Source organism: Nematolebias whitei, chromosome 3 (assembly GCF_014905685.2).
Source record: "Nematolebias whitei isolate Nwh7 chromosome 3, NemWhi1, whole genome shotgun sequence".
In the NCBI taxonomy this organism is placed as follows: Eukaryota; Metazoa; Chordata; class Actinopteri; order Cyprinodontiformes; family Rivulidae; genus Nematolebias; species Nematolebias whitei.
In genome coordinates, this window is record NC_056500.1 from 31,264,327 (window position 1) to 31,279,093 (window position 14,767).

General features: G+C 39.0%; 2 protein-coding genes across 2 annotated transcripts in view; one reads left to right on the forward strand and one right to left on the reverse strand.

Annotated features, from left to right (window-relative positions):
* Positions 1–5,265, forward strand: part of arhgap45b (Rho GTPase activating protein 45b) — a 20,102-nt gene extending 14,837 nt beyond the window's left edge. The window contains exons 19-24 of the mRNA XM_037674814.1: positions 1,379–1,567; positions 1,648–1,785; positions 3,576–3,832; positions 3,924–4,161; positions 4,539–4,641; positions 4,747–5,265. Coding sequence (XP_037530742.1) covers positions 1,379–1,567; positions 1,648–1,785; positions 3,576–3,832; positions 3,924–4,161; positions 4,539–4,641; positions 4,747–5,183 — 1,362 coding nt within the window. The 3' untranslated portion in view covers positions 5,184–5,265. The remainder of the gene's footprint in view (positions 1–1,378; positions 1,568–1,647; positions 1,786–3,575; positions 3,833–3,923; positions 4,162–4,538; positions 4,642–4,746) is intronic.
* A 1,842-nt stretch (positions 5,266–7,107) lies between these two features.
* polr2eb (RNA polymerase II, I and III subunit E, b) lies at positions 7,108–12,794 on the reverse strand. Its single transcript, XM_037674816.1, has 8 exons — positions 12,608–12,794; positions 10,935–11,109; positions 9,081–9,196; positions 8,877–8,957; positions 8,745–8,803; positions 8,475–8,553; positions 7,316–7,386; positions 7,108–7,129 (listed from the first exon to the last, which is right to left on the reverse strand). Exons 1-7 carry the CDS (start codon positions 12,662–12,664, stop codon positions 7,321–7,323), a joined length of 633 nt encoding a protein of 210 aa, XP_037530744.1. The 5' UTR covers positions 12,665–12,794; the 3' UTR covers positions 7,108–7,129; positions 7,316–7,320.
* Positions 12,795–14,767: the final 1,973 nt, after the last annotated feature.

A 14,767-nucleotide genomic window follows, 5' to 3' on the forward strand; every position in this document is an offset into this window, starting at 1 on the left:
CCATCCATCCATCCATCCATCCATCCATCCATCCATCCATCCATCCTCCTAAGACCTGGACTCTTGCATATGTGGATGCCAGGTCCTAGGAGGTTAAATATGAATGTTTCTGTTCAGAGCCCTGAGATGACTTCTGTTGTCACTTGGCACTATATAAAAAAACTGAATTGAATTGGATGTTGGCTTGAATAAATCACCTCTGGATCACTCGCACAAACCATGCAGAGCAGGTTTGTAAAAAATATGAACGCACAGCCCCAGTCCTGGCTTCCTGTCCACTTCCAAACTGATTTTAAGATCCGTTTGCTTCTAAAGTTTTAAAAGGTTTTTGACTCCACCATACTTACTTATTTAGGCTGAAGATCCTGGGTTCAATCTTCTGTTTAGACCGGGGGGTCTTTCTGTATGGAGTTAGCATGTTTTCCTCATGTTTGCGTGGGTTTTCTCCTGGTACTCCTGTTCCTCTCTGAGTCCAAAAATATCCATGTTAGGCTGCCTACAGGTCCAGACGTCTCCTGCAAGAGAGATCTGTGACACCAGTGGGATTTGCCTGGTTAAATTAAGGTTAATAATAATAATAATAATGATAATAATGATGATAATAATGATGATGATAATATGAATAATAGCAACAATAATAATAAAAAAATATTTTCTTAACACCTACACTCCAGTAAGAGCAACCAACCAGTTCCTCTTAGATGTCCCTAGATCCAAACTGAAGTCCAGAGGTGATTGAGATTTTGTACTTGCTGCATTTTTTTATTTTTTACTTTTTATTTCTTTGATTCAGGCAGAGTTTGAGGTTTAATTCGAGCTGATGGCTTTTATATTGTGTTTCTGTCTCTTAACTTGTTTCGTAAATGTCACAAGTGGGCTTGTATTTTCTTGTTCTGATGTTAGGTTTACATTTTTATTTGACTGAACTGTAAAGCACTTTGGTTGACTTATGTTGTTTTTAATGTGGTATACATTGACATCTTAAAGTCTAGTCTGAATATTTGAAAAAGGCTTTCAGTATTTGAGATGCTGTAAAACAAAACGCGGCGTTGTAAGCCTCTTTGGTGGCAAATTCATAAGAAATAATGTTTATCCTGAACTAGTACACCTTTGGATTTATTGTATGTTAATAAAGCTGTTTTGTAAAAACCCAGATGACTGTGTAGAATGGCTACAATAATTATAAAGTTTTAAATAAAAGAATCGCTGGAAATAAAAGTAACTTTCAGTATCTGGTGTAAGAGCTATGATGCACCTCGGTAAACAAATTTATTTAGATTTAACCTATGTGGGTTTACACATCTGACCGAACACTGGAAGATGAAATGATTCTGGCTCCACTGCTGAAACTTGCGGATCATTTTTCTTGTGTCCTCAGTGTTTCCTGGCATGTCATAAACGCTGTCTGGAGACTCTGGCCATCCAGTGTGGTCACAAGAAGCTGCAGGGCCGCCTGCAGCTGTTCGGTCGAGACTTCTCTCAGGTAGCCAGCTGTGCCAGTGACGGCATCCCCTTCATCATCACCAAGTGCATCTCTGAAATAGAGAGGCGTGCGCTCAAGATGAAGGTGAGATGATCCATTTTTATGTTGTTTTAAGAGGCCCTGACGTTGAGTTTCAGGTGTAAACCCCTGGTTGTCCCTCTCAGGGAATCTACAGAGTAAATGGGGTGAAGACTCGTGTGGAGAAACTGTGTCAGGCCTTTGAGAACGGGAAGGAACTGGTGGAGCTGTCTCAGTGTTCGCCGCACGACATCAGCAACGTCCTCAAGCTTTATCTAAGACAGGTACAGAAAACAGCGTTTTGTGCTTTACCGTGAAAGTTGGGCAGTTGTGTAACTGTCTGTTTGTTAGCGAAACAGTTCATGAACTACTGGACAGATGTTCATTGAACTAAAATAAAAAAACAACAATTCTTGGATTCTACGTACAGCTGATCTAAATTTTGAAGTCAACCTGATTCGACATGGCCCACTCAAGTATTCAATGTCAGTCGACACGTAAAAGGGTTTAATTTTGCAGATACGGTGCATTAATTTGGTGTGGTAGTAGCTGAGAGTCATCCCCAAATCTGAGTGCTGACAGCACAAAACGTTTAGTTTAAAATTGCATGCAAAGCTGCAGGAGGTATGCACATCTTTAAGGAGTGCTCCTTTCATTGATTAAAGTCCCATGATTATGAACTCTTACATTTTCCTGTTTCAACACGTTTACCTCAAATCAGATGTCTGACTCGTGGAAAAAGATCATCTGGCATTATTTACATGAAAATACCATGCCACTTTATTTCTAAAGCACTTAAAACAACAACAAGGCCAACAGCAGAAACAAAACGAGCAAAGGACACAGGATAAAATACATAGATCCACAGAGGTAAAGATTAAAAACTAAATGGCTAACATTATAGAATATAGACAAGTTAAAATCAAATCGCACAATTTCAAAAACCAGGGAATAAACGTGGGTTTTTGAACTCGACTTAAAAACAGTGAGCGAGGGAGCCTGCCTGACGTGCAGTGGTAACTCATTCCACAGTTTTGGACCTGCAACAGAGAAGACCCTGTCACCTCTGAACTTAAAACGGGTGCCTTGAACCAATAAAATCATCTGGTCTGCTGACCTCGGAGAGCGCTGTGGGACATATGGCTGCAGCAGATCAGTGAGATAAGAGGGAGCTGAACTGTTCAGAGATTTAAAAACATACAGAAGGATTTTAAAATGAATTTGAAATTGAACCGGGAGCCAGTGAAGGGAGGCCAGAACTGGAGCAATGTGCTCTTTGATACTGTATGTTCTGCTCTTGTCTATCTACAAAATGGTCCTAACTCATGGAGCTGTGTACTTCATTGGACCTCCTATGGTCTGCTGTGGTGTCACACACCAGTCCATCAGGTGAACCGTTTCAGTTCAGTCTGTTTTAAAAGTGGTTCCTTAATCAGACCATTTTGTCCAGATGCCCAGATGCCTGATTGGACTGAGGTCAGTTTGGAGACCAGTTTAATGAGTTATTTGCCTGAATCAACCAATTTTAGTTTCCTAAACCAGTTTCAGTGTGACAAACTGGGATTCCACTGAATCAGCCCTCGGGTTAGGCGTGGACATTTGGTTTGCAACAAGGTTTGGGAAGGAAGGTGTTTGTCAAAGTAATGCCCATGTGACCGACGGAGCCCAGCCTAAAGCATCACACCACCATCGCTTGTTTTAATCATCTGATGCCGATCCTCACATGACATGGCGATTCAAACGGTGTAAAATAAATAATGATGAGGCCACTTCCTTCCTGTGTTTTGAGTTTCAGTGTTGGTGCTCATCATTGGTGGGTTTGGACAAAAGCCCTCATGGGATGATCAAAGTTTTCAGCTGCTCGTGTTTATACTCTCATGGCCGACATGTAACTTGATCAAAGTCGCTTTAGATAAACTCTTCTGTTTTGGATGACCTGTGAGAAAATGAACTTTTTTTTTTTTTGAATGCTAATTACATAAACATATTTATGTATTTTTGAAAAAGCAAATGTATTTTTGTATTTCCAAAGAATTTTCTGACATGTACAACCTGTTTATTTCATTTCCTGCAGCTGCCTGAGCCCATCATGCCTTTCCGTCTGTACAACAGGCTGATGGGCTTGGCCAAAGAGAGTCTGCAGGGAGAGGGGGAGGAGGCCGACTCCAGTTCCACTAACCCAGCTGCGGTCAGGGGTCCCGAGCTGGTGGACTTGGGCCCTGATACCGACCCAGAGGTCCTGGTCTTGGTGGGCAGTCTCAAAGAGGTCCTTAAGGAGCTTCCCAAAGCTAACTTGGCTACGCTTCGCTACATCATTCGGCACCTTCGAAGGTCGGTGACTTTCCTCGTTTCACTGGTAATAATACACTGTATTCAGGTGTTGAGCTGCCCTCTCTTTTTGTTTTCGTTGTTCTCAACCCAGGATCGCAGAGCTGGAGGAAGATAACAAAATGAGTCCCAGTAACTTGGGGATCGTGTTTGGGCCCTCTTTGATGAGGCCTCGTCCAACCGGAGCCACAATATCCCTGTCCTCTCTTGTTGATTACCCCCATCAGGCCCGTGTTGTGGAGGCCCTCATAGTCTTCTACTCATCTGTCTTCCAGTCCAAAACCTCTCAGTCCAACAAAACGTCCCGCTCTGCATCCAGCTTCACTCAGCAGGTACACACCGTGGGCATTACTAATTAAAACGGTAACCTTAAGTTACTAAACACTGCAGAAGAATTCAAGAAAAAAAGACATATACTGTTGTGACAGTTAACAATATTAAATACTGGATCAATCTGTCCATTTATTGTACTTTTATCTGGTCTCATAATACTCATATTTTTCCCTAAATGAAAATTGGACACTTGCTACGTTAATCAGTATAGTATATAGTATTGAGCATGGACTGTTTGTATAAAGAAATGAAAACTGATAACTTGTGAACAGTTGGGGTTTGTCTCCCTGATTTGATCACACAAACCGTTTTAACACGCAGGGAGTGAAGAGGCTTATAGTATTTTCCTAATGCGTTTTCCTTTGTGCTCTTTCAGGACAGTACCACACGTGAGAAGATGGGCAGTGTTGGTGATGAAGATGACGGCAGCAGACGCGAGCAGAACAAACCGGACTCTGACAAGCCGGAGGATGGATGTGGTACGTATTCAATGAGGCAAAAATACTGCTGAGAACTAAGTAGCTTGCTTTAAATGTTCACTTTTTAAAGGTCTGAGGATTACAAATATGTTTCTTCCCATTTAGGAAGTTCTTTAGGCTCATTGGGTTCCAGCGAGCAGCTCCCTGATTCGGACTCGGAGCTAGACGAGATGGGCCAAAGACCCTTAAGCCTGGTGAAGCAGGAGAGTGAGGCGAGCATGGACGAATACCAGCTGAGCTTCAGGGACAGCCTGGACCTGTCCGGTCAGACGGCTACTCACACAGACCTTGAGCAGGATGCAGAACAGGACCACAGCCCAGAGGGAGAAGGGCCACCCGCTCTGCCGGACAGCGGGCCTCCAGACGAAGCAGCAGTCGAGCAGGAAGTGACGACCTCTCTCGCAGAGCTCAATGTAAACCAATCCAATAATAATAAAGCCTCTTCTCCTGTATCAAGCCTGTCTGGTGTCCCACTGACCTGCCTGTGTGGGAAGAATTTACCCCTGACAAGAAACCGGGACACTGAGCCTGAATTTGTCTAAGGTCGTGATCAAAGTGTTTGTGTAGTCTGATGGGACTGAATGTGGGTTTATACGTTTAAGGTCTAAAAGTGAGAAGGTATTTTTGTGCATCAAGACTGAACTTTGAAGCCTCTGTACACTTAATGCTGTTTGATGCAATTAACCTAGTTGGGTTTTTTTTTTTTTTTTTAGTTTTGTCTTTTGTATTTTTCTTGTAAGTGTTAATGGTCCCACCAGTCTACAAACTTTAAGTGCTGCTGGTTTTTATTTCAACCTGAGTTTTTAAATTCAGCAGTTTCTAATGTCTCCTGTACTCGTGGGTGTTGGAACTATTTTAATAAATTCATTAGTCTAAAATTGTTTAATTTTAAGTGTTCTGTTTCCATTGTAAAAAGTGCACAAAAGTTGTCAAGGGGGAAAATAAATCAGATTAATTCTGGGAACTTCAACCTGCCTCTTAAAAAAAAACAAGCTGTGACCCCCGTCACTGAAGGATTTGAATAGTGAACGTTTGTAGTTTGAGACGAGTGTTTTTCTGAATGAACTGATCACAGAATAACCGTAAACATTAAAGTTCATGGGGCAAAATATTCAAGTGGGGAGGAGTTGCACTGTAGAAGAACAGAGGTGTTTTTTTGTCTTTTTGCTTGTTCGTTGTTGCAGCGATGGCTCCTGGTGAGCAGAGGGAGATGTTTTATCTTCCACCAGGAGCAACGGCAGAGCCGGTGGTGGTGGGGGGTCCCCAGAGATTGATCTTCAGACACTCCAGTCATTTAAGGAAACTACAGGTGCATCTCAAAATATTACGAATATTTTGAAAAAGTTAATTATTTTTGTCAACATTTCAGAAAGTGAAACTTATAGATTTTTATAGTGAATTATTTCAAGCGTTTATTACAATTTTGATGATTATGACTTATAAATAATGAAAAACCAAAACTCAATCTCAGAAGATTAGAACATTGTGAAGAAGTTCAATATTGTGAGCTGGTGTCAACCTATTCAGCTGATTAACTCCTAGACATGAGCTATAAATGTTTCAGTACTGAATATGTCGGAAGTGTCTTACATCAGCAGTTCTCATAAAGTAAGGTTGTTTTATGATTTAAAATCTAGTTTTATTTAAAACTGAACCCAATGGTGGGCCAAACTGAACACTCATGGGCCTGATTTGGCCCCTGGACCACCACTTGAGTAGCCCTGGTCTAGAGGAAGAGTGGAGAGGCCCAAAATCCATGTTGCTTGAAGTCCAGTGTGAAGTTTCTAGTAAGTGATGGTTTCAGTTCCTATCTGCTGGTGTTGGTCCACTAGGTACCAAAAAGATGGTTATGACATACTCCAATTGTCTGAGACATCCAGTTTTGTTTTTTTGTTATTTGTAAGCCATAATCATCAAAATCACAAGAAATAAAGGCTTGAAATATTTCAGTGTGTAAAGAATCTGTAATATACGAGTTGCACATTCTGAAATGATGGACACGAAATATTGAACTTTTTAATATTATTTTTTTTTTAGATTGGTTTACTTTTAAACTATAGAAAAAATGTTTCTTTAAATGAATGGGGTGGCTGGTTTACATATACATAAATGACGGTGACCATCTTGGATTTTGACGTAGCAACACAATTTTCAATAGTGATCATTCTTACACCCAGATGCAGCCACACACCAAAATAGAAAAAGTTATCCAGCTCACACGAGTCGGACAGACGGCATTTCCAATTCCCCTTTTTGCTCCGTGATGGGGGACAAAAAGATAAGCTCGCACAACCTTTACATGCTGATTTACACAAGACAAACTGTTCTTCACTGCTTTAAGTAAAAAAAAAAACATTTTATTTTTACTTTACTTTACAAAAGCAGGGATTACAAGAAAGATTAGAATCTGAACAAAAAAACAAAGCAGATCGAGGATCCATAGATGAGTGAAAACTGAACTTCACTCGTCCTAAATGTTGATGCAGGGCTAGAAAAAAAAAGGAAACGTTTTTAAAATCTGCATCCCTTTTTAGTAACTACAGGACAAATATTGAAATCTAACCAGGAAAAAAGTTCAAAAGTCCACTTCAAGAATGCTAAAAATACTTTTACATTAATTAGCACAGATTAATATGTGGTTCTGAGCTTAATAAGAAACATTTCCAACCAGTACCTGTGTCACTGGACCAGTCTGTAAGTGATGTACCTTCCAGCAGTTTCACTGGGTCTGATGATCTTCACTACCTACAAAAATCCATAAAACACAGTTGAACCTCTGTCAAACCCTGCCTACAATGGTGTGTTCAACAAACTCTTAAATGTATGAATGCATAATGTAATTGCCAGTTTGTGTGTGTCTGTTAGCAAATGATCCGGTGAATCAGAGGGAGAACTCTTTACAAAATAACATTGGAGGGACTCATATGATGTTGTGAGATGTTACACTCTGTATGTGTTGTGATTAATTCTCAGCTACCACCACATTCAATTTTAGCCAAATATCTGTCAAATTGAGTTACAGCAGTCCCTCGATACTTGGCGGTTCGACATTCACGGACACACTGTTTTGTGGGTTTTCAACCTAAGATTGTACACGACACACGGTTGTCAACTTTAATATTACTCACGTGATTGGGACGGTACAAGATAAAAAGTTAAAGGGGGTGGTCGGGAGCGGGAACCAATCAATAGAAAAAAATAAATAAATAAAAATAAAAAACTTTGGACAGGTGCGCCCTTTTTGTAGTTTTCTTTCAATAGGCCTACACTGGAATGCAAGTCAAAAGAACTACACTACCCACAAGCTAACAGTGCTTCCAGACGTTGCTTTCTGCCAAAATTCAAAGAAAAGCAATGGAGGGAGCAAACACTGGTGGAGAAACCGATGTGGTAAAAAATAGTTTTACAACGCAAAGTCAGAAGTAACGACCTATCTGCTGAGCTCACACAAGTGGCAGGAAAGTGGCAAATATTCCTGAAGCTGAACTCATCCTTCAAGTTGTAGTATCTTCACTGGTGAGTATATAACATTTTGCAGTACTGTTCAGTACATTTAAGTTTGTTAAAATTACATAGGTTTAAGAGTTTAGAACATTGTTAAGAACACTGCAAGAGTATGGGAAGGTTATTTATATAGAACATCCCTACTTCACAGATTATCACCCATCATGGGGGTGTCTGGAACGTAACCCCCGCGATACCTGAGGGTCTACTGTATGTGTAAAATTGAGTTATAGCCTTTTTTGTAGTACATAATGTCCCCTACTTGATCCACTTTTAAATGCCAGTGCAGCTTTTCTGTGTTAAACCCATTTAATGTCCGTTTGTCTTACCTGTCCTCTTTTCAAGCCAAAATAGCGAGCCACAGGGTCTCCAGCCTGGATCCTGGGTAACTGACTTTCCTTCAATTTACTAAAATCAACAAGTTAAGGACGACATAATTTTTAATGTATGACAGACAATGCTCTTGTACAGCATCCTGAGACAACTTCTGTTGTGACTTGGTGCTACATAAACAAACTGAATTGAACAAAAGCATGAACGTCCAACATAAAGTTTCAACTCAGCATCTATACAGCTCAGAGCAGTGCTGACAAAGATACTATCTTGCTAGAAGTTCCGTCACTTCCTCTTTCGTCATGACAATGTGCTCAGGTACAAGCTGAAAGTGGAGAGAGCGGTGTAAGAGCCATTGTTTGTGGTTCGTTTAATAAAGCAGAGGACGCCATGCTTACCTCGTGCTCTGTGATGTTAATAAGCAGCTCTTGCTGTAGAAACTGCTCCAAAATGTACTTAGGTGCCATGTCCACCAAAGACTGTCAGATAGTTCAGGTAAAATTATCAGACAAGCGTTCAGGTCAGGAGTAAAGCATCACTACAGGTGTTCTTCTTTTTTTTCTATTTCAACTGTGCAAAAATTTTATCAAAACATTGTTGACCTGTTTTGCTGAAGGTGTCATGCCCATCTGAACAACAATGATGGCTCTAGTGATGTTCTCCTCCTGCATCCTCTGACAGTACATCTTGATAGTCTTGATCCCCACTTTAGGCTCCTCTGATAGAGAACACACACACAAACCAGTTTTAATAACTTTTTCTCTAAAATAAAAACATATGCATGCCCTAACTTTAATTATTTGATTATTTCTATAAATGCATGGTGTCTAAAGCACTGAGCAAACATCGAGCCTAAGTTATCTGCTGCCGAAGACAATGTTTATGTCTATCTTTGAATATATCTTTAACAAAACATGTCATGACCCACTGAATAAATTTTAATTAAACTGTCAAAGTAATTATATATAATTAACTTTTGGCAACAACCCAATTCAAGATGGCCACCACAGCTAAGTGACCTTAGCAAACACAAAAATGGCTGTAACTCAGCCAGTTTTACAAACACCTAGCTAAAATTTGGTGTTATTAGCTGACACACAAGCTCAATACCACTAGATCACTCATAAAGACATTTACAAGGTTTGACCAAAACAGCTATAACTGTCCAAAAATATGTCAACTTTTTGTAGATTAAGCTGAAAAGTATATGAACTTTTTTAACGTATTATAGATGTCTAAAGATACCATTTTAGTCATGGTTCTTCACTAAGCTCCTTATTTGTTGACCGAAGCGCTGGCTCATTGTTTATGTTTATGTCACTTTTAATTCTTGAATGATGTATAGTAGAGATGCACCTGGAAATATGCTGATGATCAATACAGGAAAATATTAAGATGCTCAAAAATCATCTATTTTTGGGGCTTAAATACATCAGCGAGCTGCAGCAGTTCAGCTCCATTTGAAAGGAAAGTTTTGACTGAGTGCAGAAAACATGACGTTAGCTGTATAGACTGCAGGATAGAAGGAAACAGCATTTTCTACAGGGGGATATTTTCTGCTGTTCACCATGACAGTCAACTACAGCTTTGTTTTTTAAATTTGTATTTGTCATAAAACATGGTGGTTAAGAATATGTGAGCAGCTTTTTGAGATGGGAACACTTCCATCTGAGGTTGGCACAGTCACTGTCACTTTTAATGAATCTAATGACCCTAAAATCATGCTAGACACTAAAATCTACTGAGGCCGGAACAGCGGAGCAGTGAGAGCTGTCTCCTCACAGCAAGATGATCATATTATTATATTATATATATTATATTACTGAACATGCATCAGGATAAGATGATCATAGGTTCAAAACTCAGCTGGAGCCTTTCTGTGTGGAGTCTCCCTATGAACGTGTGGGTTTTCTCTGGTTTCCTTCCACAGAGCAAAAACATGCACAACTGGAAACTCTAAATTGTCACTTGCTGTGACTACTTGTCTCATTTGTCTCTATGTGACCCTGTGATGGACTGGTGATCTGTCGAAGGTGTCCCCTGCTTCTTGTACCTTGGAGACAGGTACCAGCCTACTATCACACTGCACAGAAAAGCAGGTAAAAAAAAATGGATGAACGACTACCAGTATATTGTTTTCTGCTAACTGCAGTTCTTTGAAAGAATTCAGTATAGGAAAATATAAAATATATAAAATGTAAAAAAAAAATGTTATTGGTCCACTAAACCAGAATGGATTCACTCTCAGCTACTTCACTCACTCACTTCACTCTCAGAATTAATTTTATATTTTACATGCAACGTAGCTTAACAAATAAACAACACACGCTAAAAATGATTAGGTTTCAAGACTGGGCTGAAAATAAAACAATCTGAAAACATTGAAAGATCTGGAAAACGCTGAAAGATAAAGAGTTGCTCATAATACTTTCAGTAAAGGAAACAAGCAAACATACCGGGAAAGAAAACAAACATTTGGTCAGTGGGGTCGTCATTGTGTGCCACCAGCACTGTAAGATCTGTGCGCCTGGGACGACCTTCACTTGGTTTGTCTCCAAATTGACTCTTGAACTCGTCCAGAGTCTGGTCCAATTCATCCTGGGTCACCAGATAGCCTCGATCGTGGCAGAGCTGTGAACATCAAAATCAGACAATGAAGTTATATAGTTTTTTTCTAAAGTAACATTAGTCCTACTGAATGTATTCAAGAAAGTGGGTGGAAACTGGGTAAGTTCCCTGAGTTTAGGGAAACTTGGACTTTTCCATTCCAGAAAGAGAAGTTAGTGAAACTCCACAGGCTACTTATAGTCTGTGAAGTAAACCTGTTAGCTGGCGGGTTATACTGAAGGATTCTCTGTTTCTATCTGTTCCAAATCACATTCATCTGGCCCGTTTTATTCCCTGCAACTACAAATATAATCGTTATGGTTTGTTCAACTGTTCCATCATTCACCTGAATAAATTCACCTGTTCCTGTAAAATTTCTAGGTCTGAAATCCAAATCAATAACTTGCTACTGTTTTTAAAATAGTTTTGATGAGAAGCTGAGTACATAAATATTTTACTGGATTTATGTGCTGTAGATATGAATGTATTAATTATATATTTCTCAATAATTAATAATCCTGAGAGAGAAAATTTGGAGCCTATTTGTGTTTGTATACAAATAGAAACATCTGGACAGAAAAGGGTAGGTTTGTGAAATCTAATTTTTTTGTTTGTTTGTTTTTTACACTTTTCTGAAGAGTGAGGTAGGGAGTGGTTTCCAAAGTTGGGACTGGGACTGCGTTGTGGTTCAAGAAACCCAAAGTTAAATGTGGAAGGGTGGGGTTTTTGGAAAATCAACGAAAAATTAAATAAAATGTAAAATGTTTGCATAAAATATAAACCGTTTTAACCATTACAGAAAGATTTTTTTTTAAAAAAGTAGTCATAAAGTGACAAATGATTGTAAAATACTTGATGAGGCTCTGTTTAATAGCTCATTAGTAAACTAATAACAGCTGGAGTCAAAGACTCTTAGTAAGAAAAATTATATTAAAAAAATTATATACACATATATGCAGTTAAATTCTAAAAAATAAGAAATAGATGGGCTTTTGAGTGTTTTTGACCAAGAGAGTGGTGTTTTATTTTTTTATATCAATATATATTTATTATTTTATAACACGTTTCTTGTATAGGATACTGTGCATACTTAATATATAACTAAATTGATATATACAGGAAAACTACTTGAAAGTTATCTCAGATTATGATTGGAAGCTTTTGAACAAGAAGTAACATTTATAGATACCATTGAGTTTTGTGTTAGAACATTTTTATAGTAGGGTAAAAGTGGCTGTTGACTTTTGAAATGTCAAGTTATTTACAATAATATACAAGAATCTTTTAATTAAAAAAAAAAAACAGGCTCATGCATTTAACTGATTAATTCCGTCTATTTCTAAATTACCAGCTGCTTTAATAGAAGCCGTAATTAGCTGTTACATTAGTACACTGTTAAAATATTACAAATATTACAGGTCGAAAAGTACTCAAACAGAAGAAAACCTCAGTTAACGACATGATAATGAAGCTAAATGATGAGCTAACAGGCTAAAAAATAAAGAATTAAACACGAACGCACCTGCATGATGGTTTTACGGATCTTCCACAGCCTGTATGTTTCCTCCTCATCATCCATATTTAAAAAAAAAAATGTATATGCGCAAGATTTGTTCAGAAACTGACTTGGATAATTTTTTCTCTTCTTACAATGCGACGCACATTACACGTTTGACCGACGCACACTAATGACGTCACGTACAGTTTAGGGCATAGATATCATATAAAAGCTAGATCCCGCATTGACCGCCCGTAGGGCCGCCATCTTGGAACGGTCAACCGCTCCACTCAGTATAACCTGTTTGACAGGTTTTTTTTTTTTTCAATCACCGGATTATCTCCACCACGTCTGTCAGAACGTCTGACTCTTTTTTGACGCAGGTCAACAAGTGGTTCAGTTTTTAGACGCATGCGCAAATTGGTTCTACATTACCCGTTTGGGTGGAGTAATTTAGCTGCGTGGTTTGGAGCAGACAGGAGGAGGCGCGTGGCCATACCTGCGCATCTGAAGGATCACTGCATATTTTTCAACCCGCCTGACAAAGAATCACTGTAAAACTATGAACTAAATAAAACTATAATTTTAACAAAGCTTCCTAACATCACATCAGAGCTGGTTTTGTCTTGAACTTTGTTGAATTCACATCAGGGCTGTTCCTTCGCATTTCTGCTTCCGGTCTTAAAAAAAATCTCCGCCCCTAAAAGTTCAAAGTCATGGGCAATTTTATTAAAAAACAAATGTAATTAAATTTTTTCACTATGCATAAGTTCTTGCGCTTTTGTGAACAATCTGATGTGTGAATCACTGCGGAGCAGGGAGGAGGATGACGAGGCACAGCTGACCCCAGTGTGGGATCTACTAATTAAATGAGAAATGATCCTGCACTTAACACACTTATAAATCACACATAAAGTGATTAAAAGTCAATTTGAAATACAGGTGCTGGTCATAAAATTAGAATATTGTGAAAAAGTTGATTTATTTCAGTAATTCCATTCAAAAAGTGAAACTTGTATATTATATTCATTCGTTACACACAGACTGATATATTTCAAATGTTTATTTATTTTAATGTTGATGTTTATAACTGACAATTAAGCAACTGACAAGTCAGCAAATTCAATTTGTCCTGAAGAGCTGCAGCGGCTTGCAGTCAAATTCTCTGGGGTAGGACCCTCAGACTCCCCACCCGGTCCATCAAAATATAGTCTGACATTAAACCAGTCCGTGGCGCAATAAAGGTTGGGGACCACTGCTCCAGTGTGACTGGCCATAGTGGACAAAAGAAGGACATACAGACAACCAAACGAGCCGCGCGTCATACGGTCCCGAGCGCAGGTACGTCCTTCTTTTGTCCACTATGGCCAGTCATACACTCCGCTCTCAGACTGCAGGCTTACTCGCGGTCCCTATAGTTTCCAAAAGCAGAATGGGAAAAAGATCTTCCAGTTCTCAGGCTCCTCTCTTTTGGAACCAACTTCCAGTTTCTGTCCATGAGGCTGACACATCGTCCAGTTTTAAGACTGGTTTTCTTTTTGATAAATCCTATAGTTAGGGTTGGCTTGTTATGCTGTCATAGACTTAGACTACTACAAATTGACCTAATTTCCTTAAATGATTTGCTAAAATTGAATAGTTTTCATTTGATACTATTTCTATCTTAACATTTGATTCTTGACCTGCCATTGTGTATCTGTTCCTCTCAAACCCAGCCGGTTGAAGCAGATCGTCCTGAGCCTGGTTCTGCTCAAGGCTTTTTCCTCATGAGGGAGTTTTTCCTTTCCACTGTCGCCTTCATGCTTGCTCAAGATGAGAGTTCTGTGATGGAGTTAAACTCAAAACAGTCTGCTCCTCATATAAATAGTGTTAAATTATTATTTTTATATACTGTATGAATGTTTCTGTTAACATAATTTTTATATATAAATGTTTCTGTTCAGTGCCCTGAGATGACTTCTGGTGTAACTTTGCGATTTATAAATAAACTGAATTGAATTGAAGTGGTGTTTCCCTCGTGTTCCTTACGAGCCAAGTAAGTGTTTGGTGCCACGACAGCGTGTTGTTTTAAAGTTATTTTTATTTTTCTCTCTGGGTCTCTGAGTCCTGCCTGCACCACTGGGTTCAACTCTAAAAACTACTGTTTCGTGACAATTATATGCAAAATTTAGACACTACTGGAAT

Bases quoted from the DNA above. Each gene is read 5' to 3' on its own strand.
- polr2eb (XM_037674816.1), bottom strand. From the start codon at position 12,664: ATGGATGATGAGGAGGAAACATACAGGCTGTGGAAGATCCGTAAAACC. The intron at 11,110-12,607 runs GTGCGTTCGTGT...TGATGTTCACAG, and splicing joins TCCGTAAAACCATCATGCAG to CTCTGCCACGATCGAGGCTA. The intron at 7,387-8,474 runs GTAAGACAAACG...GGATTTTTGTAG, and splicing joins TTGGCTTGAAAAGAGGACAG to GTAGTGAAGATCATCAGACC.